The sequence below is a fragment of the Lonchura striata genome, chromosome 2 (genome assembly GCF_050655825.1).
Source record: "Lonchura striata isolate lonStrDom1 chromosome 2, ASM5065582v1, whole genome shotgun sequence".
NCBI classification, from domain to species: domain Eukaryota; kingdom Metazoa; phylum Chordata; class Aves; order Passeriformes; family Estrildidae; genus Lonchura; species Lonchura striata.
The window spans coordinates 116,435,159-116,447,203 of record NC_140704.1 but is presented as its reverse complement, the minus strand read 5'-3'; the positions used below and the strand labels follow the sequence as shown (position 1 = coordinate 116,447,203).

At 36.3% G+C, this 12,045-nt stretch overlaps 1 protein-coding gene across 9 annotated transcripts in view; it reads right to left on the bottom strand.

The window, feature by feature from the left end:
- The window catches only part of SNTG1 (syntrophin gamma 1), a 314,313-nt gene that overhangs the window by 90,368 nt on the left and 211,900 nt on the right, over positions 1-12,045 (bottom strand). For all 9 annotated transcript variants that reach the window (XR_014952899.1, XM_077783692.2, XM_085572105.1 and 6 more), the window contains 2 exons: positions 10,054-10,184; positions 4,551-4,680 (listed from right to left, as the gene is read on the bottom strand). Coding sequence is in view for 8 of the 9 variants with exons in the window: in XM_077783692.2 (XP_077639818.1) it covers positions 4,551-4,680; positions 10,054-10,184 (261 nt within the window). In the remaining variant the exon portion in view is untranslated. The remainder of the gene's footprint in view (positions 1-4,550; positions 4,681-10,053; positions 10,185-12,045) is intronic.

The following is a 12,045-nucleotide window of genomic DNA, read 5'->3' as shown; positions in this document are numbered from 1 at the left end:
TCTTTTTTCTACTGGAAGTGAAACAATTTTTTGGGTTTTTTTGGTTTTGGTTTTGTTTTTGTTTTGTCTTAGCAGCAGTTTCTTTCACTAGGCAACACTTTCTAAGCATTCCAAAAAAGTTCAATTGAACTTTTAAACTCTTCAGAACAAAGGGTTAGGTTCTGGAAAACACACCCATTGGGCCAATACCCACTTTGTAGACCTCTTAATCCTAGCTTTCATGCTATTGCTGTGCTTCTCCCATCAACTGTGTGTGCCTCATTAATTTCACAAATGTCTTATTTTACCAAGAAAATTGCAACATAATGGGATAAAGTGAAGGTACTGTGAACTACATCTTGTAAGATCTTGTGGACATTCTCAAGATAAGCTTAAAACTTTTTGCCACCTCCTGCTTAGAAACTTTACCTCAGCTACCTGTCATTCCTGTCTGATGAAGTTCATGTTGTTTCTTTGCTGTCAAGTGCTGGCTTCAAGGTAAAAGCCATAAATATGTAACTGTTGCAGTGTTTTTCACAGAAATTATGGAAGAGGAAAGGGAAAATAAATATTATTGCACTCACTATAGAAAAACCTGACACAGAGAAAGCAACAGACAAGTGACAAATTCTGAGTTGTGAAGATAAATTCTAAAAAATTCTGTGAAGCTATATCCTAGAAATTGCTAACTAAAATGTACTTTTTTTATTATTCTTTTGCTAAAAAGATCCAAAATGTTTGACTTCCACTGTACTATAGCCATTAAAAAATTTGCCTTTACATTTCCTGACAATTGCAGCACATGAATTATGGATGTATTGGCAACTGGTGGTTCTTTATAGAACACATGATCTTGGATTATTTTCTTAGACTCTTCCAGAGTGTAATTTTTTAAAAATCTACATGACCAATTGCATACTGTCATCCTAAAATCCTGTAACAAAAGAGATGTTAAAGACTAGAAATCAGTATCAATTACCACCTAAATTAATACAATTTAAAAGTTCATGAAAAGGCAAATAGTTCATCACTGAATTAAACGACTGAATTGAAAATTCCTACTTGAAGCATTAGCAAGAAAAGAAGCAGCAGCTTGTTCCCTTTTTAAATGGCTGTGGCCAGCCATCCTAATTGGCAACAAAAAGATATAGAACCTCATCAGTTCATAGAGGAATTACAGTTCCCAAGCCCAGGTTCAATTTAGCTTATAAAACTTTGGGTTTAATATAACCCTTCTGGTTTTTGAGGCTATTGATAAACCTGGTGAATTTTTAACACAGATGCAATTCAAGAGACTAAAGTTGGAGAGGAATCTGTCTACAGAAATGAATGATACTTACAGATTCATCAACTCATCAATTACAGTGTGACATTAAGTCACTTCCAACAGTGCATTTATACAGTATGCATTCTGGTTGCAAACCACTATACAACCCCATTCATGTTGTGCAATTTTAATGTATTTCACCTTATATGAAATATTAGCTTCTTGGGACCAAAATAAATTAAATTAGCAGTATCAGTCTCAGTATATTTAAAACACTAGAGAATACTTGTGCTAACCTTCTGAAGAGGAAGAAAAAGAGTGCATACCTGAGGTTTTCTGCTAAAGAGAATCTGAAATGAAGTAAACTACACCAGTCAGCATAAGGATCTTTTTAATCTCTTCTTAATAGTCAAAATATAATTTATATATCTCTGCATAAAAATTTTAACTGTCTTTTTGCATATTAATATGAGTTCTAGCTTGTAGTGTACAATGCTTAGTAGTATAACCAATGCAGGAAAAATGTGTTTGCTTGCAGACACCATCTTCCAGACTCCATTCAGTTAGCAACAGTGCCTTTGAAAAATGGTGATCATGTCAAGGCATTTTATTTTAGCTTCTACTTCTGCATTTCTGTTAAGTCCTTGGTAGATACTGGCTATACTGCTGGTCCTGCAATTCAGTCACATCACATTTGTGTCAGATATGGACATGTTGGATAATGAAAGAAGAGTTTTTTGACAATATCCATAGAAAAAAACAAATTGATTATAGGTTCAACAAGGTATTTTGGAGCCAGGGGCCCATATTCACAACTATTAGATACATGTAGCAACATAGGACTTGTTATGCACATTTTTGGGGTTTGAATCATCAGTTAATTTTTTTCAGACAGTTTGTATGTGAAAAGGTAAAATAATGCAGATTTTCTGACTCAGATTAGTTTTTCTTTTTTTTTTTTTTATTGGTCAAAAATACCCAGACATTTCTTTGGGAGATTTATTCAGAGAAACTCACTTTGGCCCCTCAAAGACACAAATGACAGGTTATCAGGATATATATCTATCTCCTTAGGTATCAAATATGAACTCACCACCCTAGGGTCCTTTACCAGTCAAAGGAAAGACAGACATGTCTTGAGGGAATTTATTTCATTATAAAATGGACGTCAACAGTAAATAATAAGATTCACTCTGGATTTTCTGCTTTAAGACATCTAAAGTTAGGCAAGAGAAATCCCACCAAAATCAACAGAGCCCAGATTTGATATAAGGGTAAAGGAAGTGCTTTCATAAACAATCTGGCTGTTATAGTCCTTTTTTATGATTCTATTTCTTTTTTTTTTTTTTCAAAAGATAGAGAGATATGAGAAACATCATGTGAGTAAATATTTCTAGGAACTGCTTGGTATTTCAATTAAACAATTTTTTTCCTGTAACATCTAGATAGGAATGAGGAGTTAATTGAAACTAAAAATTGGTCAATTTATCCAAAGAATTAAAAAAATTCCTTAACTCTCTTTGTTTCTTTGGCAGTGGATGACTGTAAGGGAGAATGACTCTGACTAAATGCCTCTCTCAGATAGGAAAAATGCTAACATCAAAAGTATGCACATGTCAATAACCATCTTGTAAAGAAAATAAGTACAGGGACCTCTAATCACATCTAATCATTCTTCTGTGCAACAGTTTGGGTTTTTTCCCCCTCTGTGTTCTTATATTCACTTATCAGGTATGCTGTCAAATAACTAATTCTTTCTGGCAACTGACAATTTAAAAGAAAAGTATATTACAGGAAGGTGAGTGTCATATGAACAAATAGGACAATTCTAAAAATAGACACATAGATTTTTATCATAAGCCCTAACTCTCATGGCTATCTTTGGGATAAAGTAAGTACAAAGACTGGCATAACCACTGTATAATTTAGGCTATTTACCTCTTATAAAACATTAGATAACTTCTTTCTGTATTTTATGGAAACCAGTGTAGAATTATAAACTGTACTAAGAAAAAAATTCATGTAATAACACTGCGTTGCCAAAATTCAAGTTATGCTAAGTAACCATAATTATAGTCTCATCAGAACTGAAGTGTTTCAAAACACCTGTAAAATTTTGGTGCCTCTGCCTACTGTTACAAGCAAATAAATCCACTGATTTAAGTAGCAAGAACCTTTAGCAGACTGAAATAAAGATGGCAAGAGAAAAATACCCAGAAGCCTCAATTGTTAGGATGCCTAGTGAGACAAGAAAGGTTCTACATAGCAACAGCACTTTAAGTATGAATAAATAGCCATAAAGTTCGCTGGTACTGCATAGAAGCTTGCAGATGGCAGATGAATTCATGTCTGTCATGTTTTTATAATACAATGACTTTTACATATTGCTGCCAGATGGAACACAGTTTTGCATCTCCATTATAAATCTCAAAAAAAAATACAGCTTCCTTCAATGTGTTCCCTATATTTGAAACAAAAGCAAATTCAGAGACAGATTTGGGAAGCTAAAGCAGATTTAAGGAAATATAAATTAAATCCTTAAGGGCTTCCTTGTTATAACTCAATTCAAAATAGTGGAGCTCCCCATGTGTTCTCAGTTTTTTAGGAAAACCACAGAAAGTATCATACAGATTTCTATACAGGGAGAACCACATGTTCATTTTAAATGTAAATACATCCCAGGCAGTTCCAGAAGACCTCTTAATTCAAATTAGCATTTAAAAAAAACTTTTACATAACATAACATTTATTCCTGTTTCAATAAAAAGTGGTATCTATCCCACAAGCTCAGATGGTAAGAGTGCAGTGCATGAAGCATAAATGCATTAAATCATTGTTGATAGCAAATATCTATATCTACACAACAGAAGCACCTTGCCTTTCCCATCATGATAAACACTACCTAAACAGACCTAAAATCTAATTTAGATCTGGTTATACCAGCTTCTGTAGAGATGAACTATGAAGAAAGCACAGAATTTTTGTATTTTCAATGTGTTCCTGCATCAGACCTGGCTTCCTCCTGTGTGTCTCATCTTTGCTTCTAATCCTAGTTGGTGCTCCTATGAAGGAAATAACTCTGATAGCAACAAAGTGAATTATATGACTGTAGGGAAGAATATTTTCCCATTCAATGGTTTCTCACAGAGTCTGATTTGACAACAAACTTGAGCTGACTTCTCTCAGACAGCCTCAAGCATTGTTTATATGCAGATAATTCTGTGTGTGAACCCATTAGGCTTTTATGACAGTTATAATCAAATATGATTGGGAAACCTTCTGGCTTACTTGGATCCATACTTACATTGTGCTTTGTGAGGTTGGAAATGTTACTTGCTATTGCTTGTAGCCAGTCAATACAGTCTTCAGCAGAGAGACACTGAATTATTCCACTGCAAACCCCATCCACAGCAATTACTTGGAATGCATTTTGCCTATAGACATATCATAACAGATCAGGTCAGAAGAAAATTTTATCTTTTCTAGCATATCATCTTAACAATACTCGTAAAAGTGCTTTTTTTTCAACGACAATGAAGGTCAGCCAGTGAACACTGATAAAATGCTGGTTTTCCTGATTTATAAATACCTGACATTAAAATCACTCTAAAAGGTCAATTCAGGCAATATTAAGCTTCCATAAGGCTATTAAAAATTCCATAGTCCAGCTCCACAGAACGCTGACCATCAGGCCATACAACCTCAGAAGATGAACAAGTGATAGAGCTGATTCATATCTAAGACTTAATCCTTTAATACAGCAGGCTAGAGAGAAGGAAAGCACATTGGAAACCATAGGTAATAATTTGGGAAATTCAGTGAATACCAGTATCTTTTTCTCAACATCTTTGTTTTATTTTTATAATACAGTGTCTAAACACATTTGGATTACATTCTGGAGGCCCTTTTTGGCTGCTCACGCTTACAGAATTCTGTTTCTCTTCTAAACTACTGATTGAAAACTTGGAGAACTCAAAATTGATCAAATTGCAATAATGATTTTTCCAATTGCACTTCTGATCATTAACAAAAATACACTCCTACCTCTGCCTCTACCCTCAGCACCAATCTGGGCACATATACAAAAATCTATCATGCATTATATACTGATTTTCCACTTCCAGGCACTGAGCAATTATAGAACAAGGGAAAAATTTTCAGATGCTAAAGCAATAACAGACCTAATTTCTTCAGTAAATTGCTTTATTTGCTAAAAGCTCTTGTAAGGCTCACAGGTCTCTGTCTTCAAAACCAAAAAAGCTCAATAATAATCCATATCCTAGAGTAGGAGATTACTGAACATACAGAGAATACCAAGTTCCACTGCTGACATTCTGCTACAAACCCAACTGCTGATGATCAATTCATCGTTAAGATTAAGTACATCATTCAGACTCTTTGAGAATGGCTCAAGCAAAGTGCCTGTTATCTCCAGGGTAAAACTGAGCATCGTCAATGACAGCTTCTGCCACCTGAAGACAGATATCAATTTTTAAAAGCTGCTTGGGGTCTTTTACCTCTTAAAATTTTATTATAGTTGAACACAATGTAAGGTTAGTATTTGTCTTCATCCCATCCATGTTGAGAACAAACTGTTTCTTCAGTCAGGAGAAGCAATAGAAATGAACTAGAGCCATGCCTTTGCTTTGAGTGTTCTAGTATGAGATCCAGCTTCTGCAGGATAATGAGGCTTATATCAACATGATCTTTCAGGGTTCTTTGGTTTATTTAAATCCAGCAATTTAATTGTCTTTCCTAGGGGTAGTGATTTTTCTTTAAATTCACAATACCAACCAAGACAGTCTTCTTTCAGAGATTCATTTTCACAATAATTCTAGTAAAGTTTTGAGGAAGATTTATTAAAAGAATCTTCAGGTAGTGTTTCTAACATCTTTTTATTCTATCCTTTTTTTTTTTTTTTTTAGATGGCTATAAATATATATAGCAAATTTTTCCAGAATAAATTTTTAAATACTTGAATGAAGACCATAGCATGGGCTCAAAATTGTTGATTATCTCTTTTAAGAAAAATAACACTAATTTCAGGACTTGCCTTGTTTCTACATACTATATCATAAATCAAAGCAGTGATCTAAAAGACCTATTAATGCATAACATTAATGCAAATAGAAAAACCCCAGATTCAGTCCTCATGTACATATTTCCCTTGGACTACAAACACAGTGAATCTGGTGCATTTGGGGTATTAGATTGTTCCTACTTGTCCTAGGAATTTGATCTGTGCAAGTACAGAATCAATCATCCATAATGTTATTACCCAAGTATCAACTCCAAACTACTCAAATATCAACAGTATGATACATGGTCGCCTAATAAATTACTTATTAATGTGTCTTGGCAGTAGATAACCTTAGATTACTGTAATAGTATTTTCTTGATTACGTCTACCATCCCAAGTCCATGATACCATGCAAACCTGAAAACAGAATACATTAAATAGATGTTTTGTATTAAACGAAACAAATAATAGATTAATTACTTTATAATACACAAAAAAAATGAGAATTAATAAACACTTATTCAACTACACATTTCAGGTTCTGGGCCTTCTGGAACATAAAAGCTATATTTGAAAATAATGAGCTTTGCAAGGTTAACCTGAATGTCTTCTAGAATTCCCCATGAATATCCTCCAGAATTTATGTGTCCCAACCACTCCACTGGAAAAGCTAGAACAAGATTATGAGGTTTAATATTGTATGTGAGAACAATATATTTCCCTATCAAACTCTGAATTATAAAAAGTCATTAGGCTTTACATAGTGAAAACGGCCTTGTAAATACTAACTATGGAAAATGTAATGAATTAACTTTCATTTCATGTTGCTTCCTTATATTATTTTTAATATCCTTTCTTTTATAGTGATGTTTCTACTGATCTCTTATAAAAGTATCTACCTTTCTCTCATAACAAATTCTGAGAGGGAGTAACATTTAAAAATGTCTACAGCAATTTAAAATAGTCATATAAACTATCTTGCTAGCAACATAAAGTGTTGGTTCTATGATTTAAGAAAAATCCTCTCATACAGATCCTGCATTTTTAGGTTTTTTAAGGTTTATTTCATCATATTAGACAGAATAGAAGGATACAAGGAAAAAAATATCAGAGTAGTTTTTCAAGGTTTGAGTATGAGTTCAGGTATTTTGTTTCATATTACTATACCTTTATTTTCTAGAAATTATATCAGGTATATCATTACTACCTAAGACACTTCCTTTGTTATGTACAAGTTCTATAATATGACCTTTAAGCTTATTTTTTATTGATGGAGAAGACTGAATTTTAAAACCCTAGGTCTATGAACAGCTGCTTATGAACTAATATTCCATGTGAGTAGTTCTATGCAATTCAATACCCTATCTGAATTATACAGTAGAATAGATCTCAGATTTGACTGTTATGGTTTTGGGTGCTTTACGCTTCATTGTTAAATAAGGAGCTGAAGGCTTTCACATAATTTAGTAAAACACCTCCTGCCTCTCTGGTGACCTGATCCTGCTCCAGTTCAGTTCAGCCAAGAAGCTTTTGCAGCCTTTGGTTTCTACCTTTCCTCCCTGGGTCAGCCACTCAACAGAGCGAGGTTCATGCAGCCAAGTAAATATGATCCTGCTATTACTGGTCAAAAGCTTCAGGCTGGCTTTAGCTCAGCAATGATCTACAACAGGTACTGCCTAACCTGCACTAATTTCAGCTCTGTAAATAGGAGAAATGGCTGGCAGACCTAGATAGTGTAATGCTAAGAAACAGCCCTAAGAAGCAACTGAGGCAGTGGACAGCTTTTGTGCAACTTTCAAATGTTTACTGAGTATCAGTAAGAAACAGTAAAATTAACTCCACAAAAACAGATTGAAGAAGACTTCTCTTAACCCACTTTCTGGGGGGTTCATAAATCCATTCACAGGGAATTCATTAGAAGAACAAATTATGGAGTAACCTGCTCTGTACCTAAACACAGCTTTCCTACAGATAATGTCTACATACTAGAGCTCATGAGAGTATTTCAGTATGAGAACTTCATTCTTATATATACAGATGATAAATTAATCCATGTAATAGCTAGATGCTTAAAACTTTTAACAGGTATGATCTTATATACTTGCCTTGTAAGACTTTGTACTTTCAGCTAATTTCATTTTTATTTCATTGCTTTGCAAACAGTAATCATTACAGAATGTTATTGTCTTCCCTCCTAATTTCTTCTGATTTATTAGAGTAATATTAAACTAAAAAATGTCATGTTCTAGGGTCTTTCTGGAATGAATTTTATTTTCCCCACAGCAGCCTTCATAGTGTTGTGCTCAGTATTGTTAGGTAGAAAGATATTGATTACACAACGTTTTGGCTAGTGCTATGCAGTGTTGGCACAGCATCAGAGCTGTTGCTCCAACATTCCCTTCTCACCAACAGGTTGAGGAAACAAAATCTTGGGAGGGGAAATAGCCAGGAGAGCTGATCCAAACTGATCAAAGGGATATTCTATACCATATGACATCTGCTCAGCAATGAAAGCTAGGAGAAAGGAAGGGAGGGAGGGCATTAATTAATTATTACACTTGTCTTCCAGAGCAACTACTACATGTACCCAAGCCCTACTTCCCAGGGAGTGACTGAACATCACCTGCTGATGGGAAGTAGAGAACAAATATTTTGGGGTTTTTGCTTCCATGTGTGGCCTTTGCTTTTGCTTTATTAAACTGCCTTTATCTTGACTCATCAGAATACTTCCATCTTACTTTCTTCCCCTCCATCCTGTTGAGGAGGGGAGTTATAGAGAGGCTTGGATGACACTTGGAATCCAGCCATGGTCAACTCATCGCAATGATGCAATAAAGTTAAACCTCACTAAGAGCTTCGGACAGCTATTCCAGTGATTGTGACAAATTTCCAATGTAAAACATGGGGAAAAATAACCTTAGCTATATAGAAACAAAAAAAAAAAAAAAAAAAAAAAAAAAAAAAAAAAGGTCTCTACTGTAACTATAAACATAAAGCAAGGAAGTACAAGAACTGACAAGAACTGAAAGATGCTTATCAGTTCAGGCTCTTGCTCTTGGTCCTCACCTGAGTACAGTTGCAGCTACTCCTGTGCCTGGACATGCATCCCACAGATTTGGACCTTCAGACTGACTTCCCAGCCTAAACTGAGTCCCAGTGGACCATGATGGACTCCTCTGAAGACTGTTCCTAAGCCTCCTCTGTTCCTACGTGGAGCAGTGGGGTAGGATATTTGTCTGCATGAACAGACAATGCCTTCTCTGGCCTCACCGTCATTGTCTCTCTTGGCTTATCGTCCCCATAGGGCAGCCAGCCCTTGCTGCTCTCAAACAAGATTACTTCACCCAATGTAGGTATCAGATGATGTATTTAACACAAACAGAAGGAAATGCATTTTAGAAATATAATCACATTGCAGAGCTCAATGCCATAATGTATTGCAAAAATCAAAGGCATAAAAACAAGCTACTTAGAAAGAAGCTTTTGAGAACAAGAGCATTAGCATCTATTAAATATGGAGATGCAGGTTTCATCTCAAACTGCAAAAGGTGCTAAGCACTAGAGGCAAATCGAAAGATCACCCATCATCTCCTCACATACCAGCCCAGCTGATGTCAGAGGAGAATATGAGCCAAGGTGGACCTAAAAAGACTTTTATGAAAGCTCCTATTTCATGTCTCTGTCAGCTGCCTTGGAACTAATAATGCAATTTCTCCAACAAGGCAATTCTCTAGGGCATGCATTTGTCAACCAAGAAATCAAGTTTCAACCTTCAGAATTTCTTTACCTGCACAAATCTGATCCTGGAAGGTACTGGGAAAATCGTGAATGAAGAAGTGGAATTAATCGAAGATCACACCACCTCTTCTCCCACCTAAGTCCTGGCGATGCTGGCCATGAGGAACATGATAATGTATCCTGAAAAACATTAAAAGGTTCTTTTCAGTTTTGAACTTCATTTTAAGTAGTCAGCAGATTTAGAAAGAATGAGATAGACTTCAAAGACTTATATTTAATTTGGCAGTGTTCCATTTTTTCCAAATCACTTGTCATTAGTTTTAGTGAGCACTGGAAAGATTCTGAATAGGACCTCTAAATTATTCACAATACAACCATAATTCAGTTGTTTCCTGTGGCTCTGTACACATTTACATACGTATCTTTTCTAATGATATCTCAAAACACGGTAATTGGGAACGGAATTTAACATGCAATAAAAACTGTCAAAATTGTCAAAACTACATGCTGAAGTGATGAATATTTTAATTTTACCTACTTACAGAAGACATTGCTTATATGAAAACTGAACTTTATCATGTTTATGATGATATCTACAAAGAATGAGTATTTAAACACAGAGTCTAATTTGATCAGTATTTTTAAAGAATATAGGTTTGCATGAGAAATGCTTATAAAAAGTTAAATTATCAACATCTGTGTCAAAAAATACAACACCTTTCTTTACAAAATGCTTTATAAAATAGTGCTAATGATGATGTTATTTTTATGAGAGAGCACAGTTCTTCAAAGTACCTTCTCATAGCAACAAAAGATGAGGAAAAGGCTGAGGTATTTAACCACATCTTCTTTACCACAGTCTTTAATAGTAAGACCAGATATTTGCCTGGTAGCAAACCTCTGAGCTGGGAGACAGGGATAGGGAGAGAGTGAAGCCACCATAACCCAAGGGGAAATGGTCAGTGACCTGCTGCAGAAGTTAGGCATACACAGGCCTATGTGGCCAGATGGGACCCACCAAAGGATAGTGAGGGAGCTGGCACAGGTGCTCAGCGAATCCCTTTCCATCATTTACCAGCAGTCCTGGCTAACAGGTCTCAGCTGACAGGAAATTGGCCAACATGATGCCATCTACGAGACAGGCTAGAAGGAGGATCTGGGGAACTACAGGCCTGTCAGCCAGACCTGTGGCAGGTCATGGAACAGATCATCCTAAGTGCAATCCCACAGCATGTACAGGACAACGAGGGAATCAGGCTCAGCAATAAATTACATAAATTATATGCAATAAACCATAAATAACATGTTTATGAAAGGCACCTCCTGCCTGACCAGCCTGATCTCCTCTTACGACCAGGTGACCAATCTAGTGGATGAGGGAAAGGCTGTAGATGTTGTTAACCTGGAGTTTAGTAAAGCCTTTGGCACAGCAGTCTCCTGGAGAAACTGTCTGCTTGTGGCTTCAATGGGTACACAGTACACTGGGTAAAAACATGGCTGGATGGAGAGGCCAGAGAGTGGTGGTGAATGGGGATACATCCCTTTGGTGGACAGTCATGACTGGTGTTGTCTAGGGCTCAGTGTTGGGGCTGGCACTGTTTAATATTTAATACTGATGATCTGGAAGAGGGGATGAAGTGCACCGTGAGTTCATAGCTGACATCAAGTTGGGTAGGACTGCTGATCTGCTGGAGGGTAGGAAGGCTCTGCAGGCTGAATCAATGGACTGAGGTCAATTGTATGAGATTCACAAGACAAAGTTCCAGGTCTTGCACTTTTGTTACAACCCCAGGCAGCATAACAGTCTGGAGGCAGAGTACCTGGAAACCTACACGATGAGAAAGGACCTTGAGGTGCTGGTCAACAGCAGCTGAACATGAGCCAGTGTGTGCCCAGGTGGCAAAAAAGGCCATCAGCATCCTGACTTGATCAGAAATAGTCCAGTAGGACCAGGGCAGTGACTGTCCCCCTGATTTGGCACTGGTGAGGCCACACCACGAGTGCCATATTTAGTTCTGTGCCCCTCACTCCAACAAGGACA